This window comes from Cryptomeria japonica, chromosome 7 (assembly GCF_030272615.1).
Source record: "Cryptomeria japonica chromosome 7, Sugi_1.0, whole genome shotgun sequence".
Classification (NCBI taxonomy): Eukaryota; Viridiplantae; Streptophyta; class Pinopsida; order Cupressales; family Cupressaceae; genus Cryptomeria; species Cryptomeria japonica.
The window spans coordinates 511,219,886-511,232,371 of NC_081411.1; the positions used below are offsets into that span (position 1 = coordinate 511,219,886).

The 12,486-nt window shown below is 38.5% G+C and overlaps 1 protein-coding gene across 4 annotated transcripts in view; it reads right to left on the reverse strand.

Annotated features, from left to right (window-relative positions):
- Window positions 1-11,683, reverse strand: part of LOC131060147 (uncharacterized) — a 265,487-nt gene extending 253,804 nt beyond the window's left edge. The window contains exons 1-3 of one of the 4 annotated variants that reach the window (XR_009110290.2): window positions 11,383-11,683; window positions 10,341-11,179; window positions 9,960-10,169 (exon numbers count right to left, since the gene is read on the reverse strand). Coding sequence is in view for 3 of the 4 variants with exons in the window: in XM_057993261.2 (XP_057849244.2) it covers window positions 9,960-10,169; window positions 10,341-11,167 (1,037 nt within the window). In the remaining variant the exon portion in view is untranslated. The remainder of the gene's footprint in view (window positions 1-9,959; window positions 10,170-10,340; window positions 11,180-11,382) is intronic. The other 3 variants (XM_057993261.2, XM_057993260.2, XM_057993259.2) reach the window with 3 other exon arrangements.
- Window positions 11,684-12,486: the final 803 nt, after the last annotated feature.

The following is a 12,486-nucleotide window of genomic DNA, read 5'->3' on the forward strand; positions in this document are numbered from 1 at the left end:
AACAGCAGTGACTAGTAATGTGAGTTAGCCTTTAAGGTTTGGGCTGAAGATGTATTGGACCCTGTTGAAGTCATGGTTGAAAACTATAGAAGGTTTGGCAGAAGTATGGTTACCACAAAAGTGTATGATCCTATGTAGAGTGCTCTATGCCACTGTTCAAGTATGTGTGACACTCGTTCGTTGGAGACAAAGGCATGATCCTTGCATCACCACAAGCCATGAGAATGGTCTTAGCATTAACATAGGAACCCATGTTAATAAGATGCTCTTGGACCAATCACCCCTCCTTGTGAAGCAGCAGTCCCAATTATGTTGAGCCTAGGAAGCAAGGATGGAGCCTTGACTTCTAGTTGTTGCTCACTGAACCATTTGGCTTGTTGTGGCCATGATATATTTAATTGGATGGCATCAATGTCATAAAGTAGTCACTGCCATCTAGTAGCAGGGTGAAGCCACAAGTGCAGCCTTCTAGGCCAAGCCAGGAGCCGCAACCAAGTGCAAAGACTAGCCCTCTCTCAAACTTTTTACTGGAACAAGGAAGCGAAAATTGCAAAATCTTGTAATTTGTAACTTGCCTAGATATGCAATTGATGATGATAATTTTCAAATTCAATCATCCTAAATACATAATAGTTATCAGCTACTTATTGTATCCACATGTTGATGCAATTAAGATTACATATGATACAAGAATCTAATTAAGATTACATTAAAATATAGATGGCAGTGATCAGATACATACAGCAGTCCACCAAATCAGCAGATCAACCCCATCAGCAGACATATGGTCAGATATAAGTAGCGATAAAACAGTGATGATAAATTAAAAAACAGGGGTAAGAGCTAAGACAGCGGTGATATAGTAATGAGCAGAGATAAAGGGGAAGACAGCAATGAATATAATTAAGCAGAGACAGTAATTAAGGGCAGCAAATAATATGCTTAATGTGCAGCAATTATGGGGGAGCAACGATTATAATGAAAGGAGGTTGTTAACAAAGTATAGGACCATTCAAAGATTTATCTCCATTCAAAGAGATGCCCCTCTTCAAAGAGAGGTAAAGACATATAAAGGAGAAGGCTTCCTTGGACGGAAGTATCGAACCAAGGATCACAAGCACTGACCCATAAGAGCAGATAAGTTCATCAGACAACATCAATCCATCGAATAAGAGATAAATAGAATGAAGGAACAGCAATCAGACCAGACTGACAATTGTTAACATTCCAATTTCCAGTGGTAATATAGAGATCATACCTTAGCTTTTTATATGTATTCATATGCACATCTCTGTTATACATAAAAGCACTGAAACAGTCTGTCACAAAAGTGTAAGGAAAGTAATCTGCAATTAGGGAGAACAACTTAGGGCACCCTGCTACAGTAGCACATATGGAGAGAACAGCTAGTAGGGCACCCTATTGCATTGTGAAAGAAAGAGAATGGCTAACGGCACCCTATTGCATTCTGAAAGGGAGAGAATGGCTAAGGGCACTGTTGATGTGTGTTTTATGACACTTCGAACACAGAATAAAGTATTGAATACTCTATCCTCTCTTGAACAAAGTCTTTCAAATGTTGAGTGAAAGGATCACTTGAGATGACTCCAAGGTTTATGCTGTCAGGTCTTGACATGTGGATAGTCTCAATGGTTGATGTGATTGCTTGTTATCCAAGGGGACTTACCTAATTGTTCTTAGGAGATAATCTTTCAAAGTAAGGAAAACACCCTATGAGTCTGATTTGTATTTTCAAATGATATACAATGAGGCTTTTTTATTACTACTACATGTGTTTGATAAAAAAAAGTGCAAAGGGATTAAAGGTTTGAGGAATGCTAAACTAAACCTAAAAATGCTAAACTAAACCTAGGAATGCAAGACAATGGACGATCTTAGTGAAACTCAACTAGGCTTTGCTTTGACATGCAAAGAACAACTCCACAAAGCTGGTGGAATCTTCTAAGGTAAGCAAATGATATTCAAATTACCACCAACAACATAGACACCATCAATGTGATGCATATCAATGGGCGTGTAGCAATCGAAGTTAAGCTTATGTAAAGGGTTCAATTGACTAAGCAAAGTATTTTTCAATCACGAAATACCAGTAGTATGAACATGTGAATTTCACCATTAATCATCAACAATGATCTTTCATTTATCTAAAATACTTAAAGCAAATCTATTCTCTCTTTGAAAAGATGAAGAAACGTGCAAATACTCCAAACACAATAAGTCACCAACACTTCAATGATATTATATCTCTGGCAGCATCAAAGCAACAATTCTTCAAAATCTTTCATTCTTACAAATGAAATGAGTTGAGCTTATATAGAGCTCTCCATATAGATGAATGGCCAAGATCAATCTAAAATCAAGGGCCAAGATTGTGCCACCTAAGCCCTAATTAGGGTTTGTTACAACAAAATACCTAATTATTGCATTTCATTAAATATTGGCCAATAAGAAAGGAACAACTTTTTGGCACAAACTACAAGGACAAATGCTCCAATGAGAAAATTCAATGCAACATAGGATCATAACAAAATTTCATCTAGAAGTTTGTTCCCCTTATCTCTTTCTCTACAAGAAAAATCAATGAATCTAGACAAAATATTGTCAAGCTCACCATTGGGACACTTGGCATGATCTTCAATTGCTTCTCCATGGAGGCTAACTCGGCTAAGGATGAAATGAAAATCTTCTCCCACTCACGTCCCAAGTATCGGATGTTGCTCACAAGTGTCATGGATGACTAAATATCCTCTAGTTGCTTTTCTGAAAGTGACCCAACTGTCCTAAAGAAGATACACCTTACTCTTTCTGTCAATATGTCAACAGCTATGTCTACCTCTTCCTTCAAATCTTTTCCAAGTATTGTTTCTGCTGCTGCTACAATTCTATCATTTATCACCTTGATCGTCTCCTCAAACTCGAATGCAACCACTATTGGTACCTTCAAACATGTCCCTCCTCATTCTAAGTGTGCAATACCATCTGTAGAAGTCATATGTTTGTCCATCCTTCACCACACCACCATTCACCAAGGTTTGTTTGGGGATGTCCAACCTCAAAATGGTTAACTCCTTAGTGTGACTAAATATATCATAGGAAGCAGTGAGCACCTAGATCATGTCAAGGATAGCTGAAACTCTCTCAAATATGTGTGCTAACTCTCCCACGAACTCATTTGCCTTGGTGAAGGCATTATCAATCCAACTCTTCACCAGGTGAGAGGTAGTCCTCATTTCTTCCAAGTCTTAAACTAAATATGGTGGAAGCAGTGATGGAGGAATGCATGAGGGGTCAGCTTGTCTTATCGGATTCCTGAGTTGCTGGACAGAGTTCCTCAAGACATTCAATTCTTTTTCCAGCTTCCTCTTATCTTCTTACACCATCTTCAATCTATCCTAAACTGTCTTCACTGACTCACTCAACTCTTCCATCTCTTGTTTAGCGGTACCAAGACCTAGCTCAATAGTTGTTAAGCCATAGTCAGCAGCTATGATCTAATCTTCTGGCTTGTCCACTATTGGAGTAGCTATCTGTATAGTCAAGGACCCTATATTATCTCTTGTAATCTTAAAGAGCTTAGTGGCTTTCTTCTTCTCAACAGTCTTACCAATCCTTTCCAAGAAGCTCTCAATAATTTATCGTCTCTTCTTCTGCTACTATCACTTCCCTAGTCACTCTTTCTCCAAGCCATGCTGGGATAGTGGATTGTTCCTTCTCTACTTCCAATTCCTTGGATCGATGGTCTTCTCGGGGTGTAGAGATTCTCTCCTCATTGTCATCTCCATCCATGATCTCAACATATTCATCCCTTGCAGCTATGTTATCTACAACTTTCTCTTGCATTGTTGGAGGACCCTATGTTTGAGGTTGCTTTTCCTTATGTGCTCTTTCACCTTGATTGTCTTGTACAATAGATTCCAAGGACTCATTCATGCCTTGATCTACGCCTCTCTTGAGTGATTGACCTTCATCAATGGATACTCTACTCATTGTGACCTCATATATGGATGAAGTGTTGGTGGAAGGATGACTTGAACTTGTCTTTTGCCTCTTTTGTCTTGATCCTTCTTTGTGACTCTCCTTCCTCTTAAATCCTTTAGGTTGAGATGTCTGGGTGGCATTATCACTCCTTATGCTCTTGGTCTCTTCATTAGATGACTTTGGATCTCCCATCATATCATATGTTAATTGAACATTCTGACTCTTCAACTTGTTGGTTTGAGCATTTGCCCACCTTCATGTATTGGCCATGACAAGTCTCATTAGCTCTTCTAATTTTGTGATCTCAATGTCAGTCCAATCAACTTGTATATATGTGTCTCTTTCTTGCTCATAGGCACGCTAGAGGCACCTTCCGTCATCCTATATTTGATCAAGGATAGGGAACACTCTACAAGTCCTTATGATATCAATAGGTAGCCTGAAGAACATCTTCCTTCTGACTTGAAAATCATCCTTGGCATTCATCCAATAATTTTCAAGGTGTGGCTTGTGTTTGTGCATGCTCCCATTGCTCCTCCTTATGCTATCATATGGATCAAAGTTGTTTCGTGGAGGATGGATAACGAGGGGATAGAACTTCATCTCTTCCCCTAACTTCTTTGTCGCTTGTATTGATGGACATACTTCCACTAACTATCCAACTAAGATGGGAAAGGAAATTCCAACTTTATGTCTATTCTTCTAAATCTTGTCGTGGGTGACCAATTGCCTTAAGAGTTCCAGCAGTTCCATCTTATTTGTAGGATACCTTGGAAGCTTATATGGTGGTGATGAGCATCCTTGAACTCTTATGTAGGTGAACGTGGGATATTGGATGAACCAAGCTTCGTACTTCTTCACTAATTCCTTTGCTTGCGGAGATAGTCTCTAATGGATGCCACCTTGCAATGTCCTAACTATGTGCATGGATAAGGCATCTATCACTCTCCTAAAGTGTGCCTTGTTGTGGAAGTGTAGTCGTGTATAGCACTTACACACCCTTCTCTCTCTTTCTCCTCTTCCAACTAGGCCTCTATATGTTAGTCCTTTATATCCATATGCTCTTGCAAGTGAGTAGACTATGTAGGAACTCATGTAGAACTGCTTGGTGCGCTCTAGCCTCCTCAACTGTTGAACAATGTTATTGCTAATGATCCTCGCCCAAATGACCATCTCTTAATCTGTTGTGACAGCCTCCACATAGTAAAACATCCAAGTCTCAAAATAAGAGGCCTGAGGGCTTCCCATAATTCGATTGAGCAAGGTGATCAAGTCGCCATACTCTTTCTTGAAGTCCACTCGGTGGAGCTTATTAGGCATCTTGGAAGGATGAGACCTATCCTTTGATATCCACTATTTGTTGATGATGCCCAAGCTTTTTTCTGACTCATCATCATACATCCTTTGTGCTCCTTCCTTATTCTTATATATCATGCTCTTGTGATTAGATATGTTGAATGCTTCACTAATAGCAGCCTCCAATAGGTATGCTAGGACTTTGTCGTCAAGTGCCACTATCCGTCTGAAGTCGACATTGTAGTGCTTGGCACATTCCACTATCAGCTCATTGCATTTGATAGTTGGAGCAAAGCTAGCTGCTTGCACAATTCCATTCTCAAGCATATTCTTTGATACTCCGAAAGATCTGCTCTTGTAGAGAGGTCCTTGGAACTTCATGTCGAACTTGCCTAGGTTGGTATCTCCAACATTAGCCCACAGTGACACGATCCTCGACTCCGGTAGCACTCCTTTTGAATCTTCCTTGATGAGAGTTTGCTTTGAAACTCCTCCGGTCTTTGAGGCTGCCATCTTTTGCCAATGAAAGTTGTCTAAGTTAGGGTTTTGAAATGGAAATTAAGGCATAAAGGCTTGAAAATCATTGGCAAAGATGGAAATTCAGTCTTAGAAAACTTGAAATTAATATAAAACCTAATGAACTGCTATGACTTCAGCTTCAAACTCAAACCCTAACCCTCTTTAGAATGACATTTATTCTAAAAATGATCATGTAAATGCAAGAACAGTGAGTTAAGAGCGGAATTCATCAATTAAAGGCTTGAAAATAAATGATACTGAAAGAATTTAACAATCTAAAACCCTTTGTAACTCTGATCTGAGCCTCGGCCTACCCAAAATCAGGCCTAATTCTGATAAAATGCTTCAAAATTGCAAAAATCGGACCTGGTATGAGCACTAATTGATGTTTAAATGATGATGATGCTCAGAAAATTGTCCTTAAAGCTAGTGGAATTCACTTGGAATATCAAATGTTGACTGCTGAGATTGAATTCACTGAATCTCATCTTTGTCTTGTTGATCAAAATCACTGCTTGATATGGAATTCGCCCTCCTTAATACTTCAGGTCTGCTGATTGCTGATGGAAGAATTAAAGTCGCCGATTGAAGAAGGAAATTCACTTGAGTTGATGAAGGAAAGTCGCTGCTGATTGAAGAAAATCGCTGCTCAAATAAGGAAAATCGCATTGATTAATGAAGGAAATCGCTTGGATGGTTGAGCAAATGAAATGCTCAATCCATCATATATAAGCACTCCATGTGATAAATGTGACCTTTGGTGTTTCAAATACCTATGAAAGGCCAGACTCTTCGCATTCAATGCTTTGCAATGTTTTGACTTCCACTGTAAGGCCGACTTTCTTTTCAAATTCAAATTAAAACAGTTATCTTCAAAGGCCGACTTATGCTTGCACTAGCGCTACCTTTCAAACACGTTGCCACCTAACCCTTGGTTGTGGATTTTGGACCATCGTGGAATTCTTGAGGGCATGGATTTTCCAAGGTCATGGATTTTCTTAAGTCGTGTATTTTGCCAACTCAAGGATAATCTTGCTCACATCCACCACCAAGTCGTGGATTCTTCTACTTCATGGATTTTGGAGGGTCATGGATTCTTGCAAGTGGAGGATAGTCACCATCATCGTTCAATCTTGCCAACTCCAACACTTAGTCAATTGCTTCGCCCTTATCATGTTGTTGATCTTCATTCAATTCACTCAAAGTCAAGGATTGAGTAAGTTCATTGTTTCTTCTTCACTTCATGGATCAACCTTGCCATCTTCATGCTTTCGGCATGGATTTTAGCAAGTCATGGATGTGCTCAAGTCATGGATTGATCGTCGTCACTCACCTTCAACATCAAGATCTCTTCATCCAATTCACTTCAAGGCATCTTCATTATTGTTCGTCAAGGAATTGGGATAGCATCACTCTCATTCATCATTGCCTTCAAAGTTCTTCAAGCCTTGGACCTCCTCAAGTCGTGGATTTTGGCAACTCAAGGACAAAAGTCATCACTCACCTTCTTAGCCCGTGGATTTGAGCAACTCAAGGATAAACTTTGCAAGCGTGACCTCCACCTTGACTTGATCTTCATTTCACTTCACCTCATTCAAGATTACTCATCAACACTTGAGGATGATGCAACTCACTTGATCAACACCTTCAACAACTCCCAACTGTGAATTTCATGCATTCAAAGGCCAATTGGAGTCATCATCACTAAGTTGTGGATTTAGCAAGGTCGTGAATTTTCATGGGTCGTGGATTTCCATGTGTCGTAAATTTTGGTGACTCAAGGACAAAAGTCAATGACTTGCACTCCAAGTTGATTGCGTCATTCCTTGCTTCATTTGTCTAAGTTGATCATTTCATTGTCTTTGTTTGCAAACTTGGAGGATTCATGGGGTAACGCATTCATTGTCACTTCCATTTAACATCATCATCAAGATCTTCAAGGTCATGGATTTTGGTGAGTCATGAATAATTCACTTCGACCTCCTCACTTATTGACTTCACCAAGTGTTAAGTAACTTGTTCGTAGGGTTGACTTGGTATTTTCTTTCTTTTCATCATCACTAAGGCTTGATCAATTCTCGCTCCCTCATCCTAAGCTAAGGGTGTCCACCTACTCCCTTGAATGTTCATCATACCTAAGACTCATACCTTGACTTGGCTTGAAAGATGCACTGTGAAGCATCATTCAGGGATCATCTTGACTCCAATCTATCACTTATGCATTGAGAGCAATAACGACTTCAATCTGACCTAAAGAGAGATTTGACCACTGCTAGACTGCCTGAGACCTAAGACTATTGGCAAAAAGAGGGGGTCCCCATTTGCAATGGGGCAATGTGTGAAAAGGTCATAACAGGCACCCTATTACAAATTCCTTTCCAACCCCTACGTTGAGGACTATTAATAAACATACGGATCTCCAAACATGGATGTGTGGTGGAGGACTGCCTGGAGGGAGAACAGTTGTCTTAGGGCACCCTACCCTACCTCCTTACTCCATATCTTTTATGACTAAGATTCACATACCAACTAGTCTTGTTGTGTAATGATGAATATATAATTTCCTTGCTCCAACCATAGATGTACTTGTTTAAAATACCTCTTGTGGGAGAAGGCCTAAGGAGTAAGAGATGGGTGGCGAGTGGACTCGTAAGGAGGCCATCCTAGTAGGATCATTGTGGCCTAGGACAAAGAAGGCACTTACAAAGTCAAGTAACCCACTTACAACCTCTCCTCGATCGTGCAAGAGGACGTGTCTTCAAGAAGATGAGACATGAATGGGGAAAGCAGGAACGAGCCGCCAAGCAAGCAAGAGGGTTGTGGTTGACATCCCCTTGGGCTTGGTGTAGAAATGGCTTCAAGCAGACCCATCATGTCTCTTCCTCCAAACCCTAATCTGTTTTTGTAGTATTATTAGTAATCTATGATTATGATTGATTTGCCTAACCCTAATGATTAAGTATATATGTCTATTTGCATATGTGTTCATGTTGTGATTGCAGGATTCAAATTCAAGATCGCATTATCAAAGATGTATTTAGTTGATAAGATGTAACCCTAACCCTAATTTGTTGCAATTATGATTTTAGGGCAAATTAGGAAGGGGACATTACATTTTGACAAATTGATATCGAATTACTATATCACATTTCAAATTTGTAATATTTATGGTAGTTCTAAGTTTTGTTTAGCATATACATGATATGTGTTATTCTACACTTAATTCTTGTTTTTACTTTTTAGGCTGCAAATAAGTATATATTTATGATTTTTATATTTTTTTGTATGGACAAACCCAACCCCCCCCCAAAAAAAAAATCATATACTGTACCTATACCTGTAAGGTAATTGGCAACTTAGGTATTTTGTATAAAATTTGTGTTTTTAAGGAAATTTCAGTAATTTTTTAAGTTTTCAAGTTGGAAATCTTGGTCTACAGAGTCTGAATCAAGTTTGAGTATGCAAACTATGACTGGAATAAGGGAAGAGGAAACTCAAATAGAATGTATCGAGTAATGCGAAATGACTTACACAACAGCTAAGTATAGGATTCAATAGGACTCTTTCTTTTCGTAAGGAGATCAAATTTCTAGTAGATCATTGTAAGTCCAGGCATGAAGAGATATCCAAAACATTGAAGAACCTTAGCAGCTCCAGGTGTTGCAGAACGCCCAACTTGTCTTGAGTTTAATTGCAAACAGACTCCACCAGACCTCAGACCTCAATCCTTGTGGATCTTTAATCGGCCTTTTTATGGTTTTCATTTGACCCCTATTTTGTTCTTTTGAGTTCTTTAGCATGGTGTTGAAGCCATTTACTTTTCCTAATGGTGACATGCCAAAATCTATAATAGCTTTTGTCTCTACTGTGTTAGTTTATCCTTCTGGGTTTTTGCTATTTGAAGATCAGTGGAGATTTTAACAGATTGGGCATTAGTTTTTATAGGATCTTTGTGTACTATTTTATCACAATTAATCAAAAAATGAATTATTCTAGCCTATCTCTTCCACACAGTGCATATGTAGTACTTCTGGATATAAAATTAAAATGCCCATATCTACCTGATCAAAAAGAAAAGATTGAGATAGTAATGAAAGGACGTTACATGCAAATACTCTCCAGATATTACTTCAAACATATCTTACCTGAAGGGGTTGTAATAAATTTTGGACTGCGAATTAATTGAGCTCACAACCACACAAAGAGGATTTTTAATGTTTCCTGGTTGATTTTCAGTTGTTGCATCTTGGATTTTGCTCATCTCACGGTGAACCATCCAATAAGAAGCGCGCCGCTGATAAGGTCGAAGTTCAGGAAGTAACTCTGGAAAGTTAACTTCTAACATAGGCTCTTCTCTGCAATTATGAAATTTATAGCTCAAATGCAAATTCTAAAATAGCTCAAGGAACAGTAATGCTGTTCTCTGGGTACAGACAAATTAGAAAACTGCTCAAAAAACTGAATTTAATATATCGAATACCAGAAAAACTGATCATAAAAAGTTGAACCTACATGAATGAACTTACTTGGATGTTTTTATGGCTTCATAGAAGGCAATTGTATCAAAGTGATTATCTAAATCATCAATAGCATCTGACTGAGAAAACAGATCAAAATTAGCTTCCATGTTTTCTGACGCAAAAGACCCATAAATAGCTTCGTCAGTTGCAACTTCTGGCCGCAACCATGACATAGCATTGACCATGCTCTTCTTCCATGAATGCCTCAAACTTTCAGAAAGCATGCTGCAAGCATCAAAAGCTTTCTTGGTAATCAATATTTGGACTCTGCAAGATGAATTTTGACATACAAGTTTCTGATCGCTGGCCATCCTCAATGTTATGAAGCCTTGGCTGATTAGGTGAGCAAGTCCTGAGACCCCCTCGTCTGGGCCGTCAAAATATCCCTCAAATAAAACAAGGGTTGATGAATCAAACACCTCTTCTTCACAAGAACAACCATCGGGGGATGCAGGAAGTAAGAATTCAACAGAGACATCCTTGGCAGGAATCAAAGGCCAAAACCCAACTCTAGCATTACGAGACTGTTGCATATTTAATCTCAATCTAATAGAGAACTCCACATCCTCACCTTGTACCGACATCCATTTTTTAGAGGCCATACCTTCCCCAAACTTCAAATCGCATAAAACAACCTCGGCAAGGTCAAAATAGCCATCACCGTGACTGCTGCTTGACTCAATGGCTACATATGCAAAGTTTTCATGACCCTCCTCCGCTTTTAGCGGTGCAGAACTAGTGCTACTGGAAGCATGATGTATACCATTGCTATCCACTGTTCGACTACTGTTATTCCTCGCCCTATTGGGTTTGCTCTGCTTTCTCTTCACCATTTTGGTTGCGAACTGTGACAAGACAAAAGAGGATGTTCTCTAAGCAAAATTATTATACACAGAAAATATAAATGCAAGTGTTGATTTGCAGTTAGCCCGGTGGCGGTGTCTCAGTCTAATTCTGTGACAACAGAACTAGGTGGGAATGTTTAAATGAACTTTGGTCATGCATATGATATGAAATTTGAATTGAAATCCAGCGAATTATAACATACCTTGAGAGTGAGAGAGGGTGTGAGGCGTAATTACTCGATTAAAGCGCGACGAACTTCTCCCTCCATGAATAGTTTGGCCTACAATTCAATACTTACAGCCCAGCTTTACTACTTTGCAGCTTTGGACGAATGCGTAAGCAATTAGTTGTAGGGCTGTTCTGCGCCACCAAAAAATGGTTTCACGTATGGCCTCCTCGTGCGCATGACATTCTGACTATCTTCTACAGTTGTGGCATTTCAGCATGGCGGAAAGGAAATGACATGAAGTGAGTTTGAACTGAGGTTTATAGGTAATTTTTCAGATTTTAGAGTTAGTATTTTTCATAAAGAATTAGAAGTCAGATTCAACAATTCACAACTCTTATGAAAAAATTTTGAATGTATATTTTTTATTTAAATGTTTTTATAGCTCATACACTCCAAAATATAATGGTATTACATTTCCACCAATCATGGTGTGCAAAGATTGCAAACCAATCTATTTATTTTTTTTTTATTTTTTTAGATGTTTTCTACCTTTTCATATAGCATTTAAGATGGTGTAAGCTAGTTCTTAGCTAGATTATTAGCATTTTACCTTGTCTTTTTATTTTTGCACTTATATAGTGTTTTTGTTCATGATCACATGTAAGATTAAATTGCTTTACATAATATTATATTTTTCATCTAAGTTGTATATCCACATGATTATTGTTTCTTTCTCTCTCACATATCATTAGGTTTTCACAAGTAGCCCAAAAAATTTCATCTTTATTATCATATCTTATACCCCAACTAATCTAGGTCTTGATTGAAGCATGTATAGACATATTCATCTCACTTTAGTCATTTTTTCCCTACAAATCTCCCAACAAGGTTCCTATGAAAATCAAGGCCCAAATATTTGGTTGAGCTTAAACAACACACACTAGGCATTGAATTGTGTTTTCTCCCCCATAGCATATTATTTATCATTTTTTCATATGAAGGTAAAGATTGTTAGGTTTGGTTGAGCTTAAACAACACAAACTAGGCATTGAATTGTGTTTTCTCCCCCATAGCATATTATTTATCATTTTTTCATATGAAGGTAAAGATTGTTAGGTTTGGTTGAACTTAAACAAC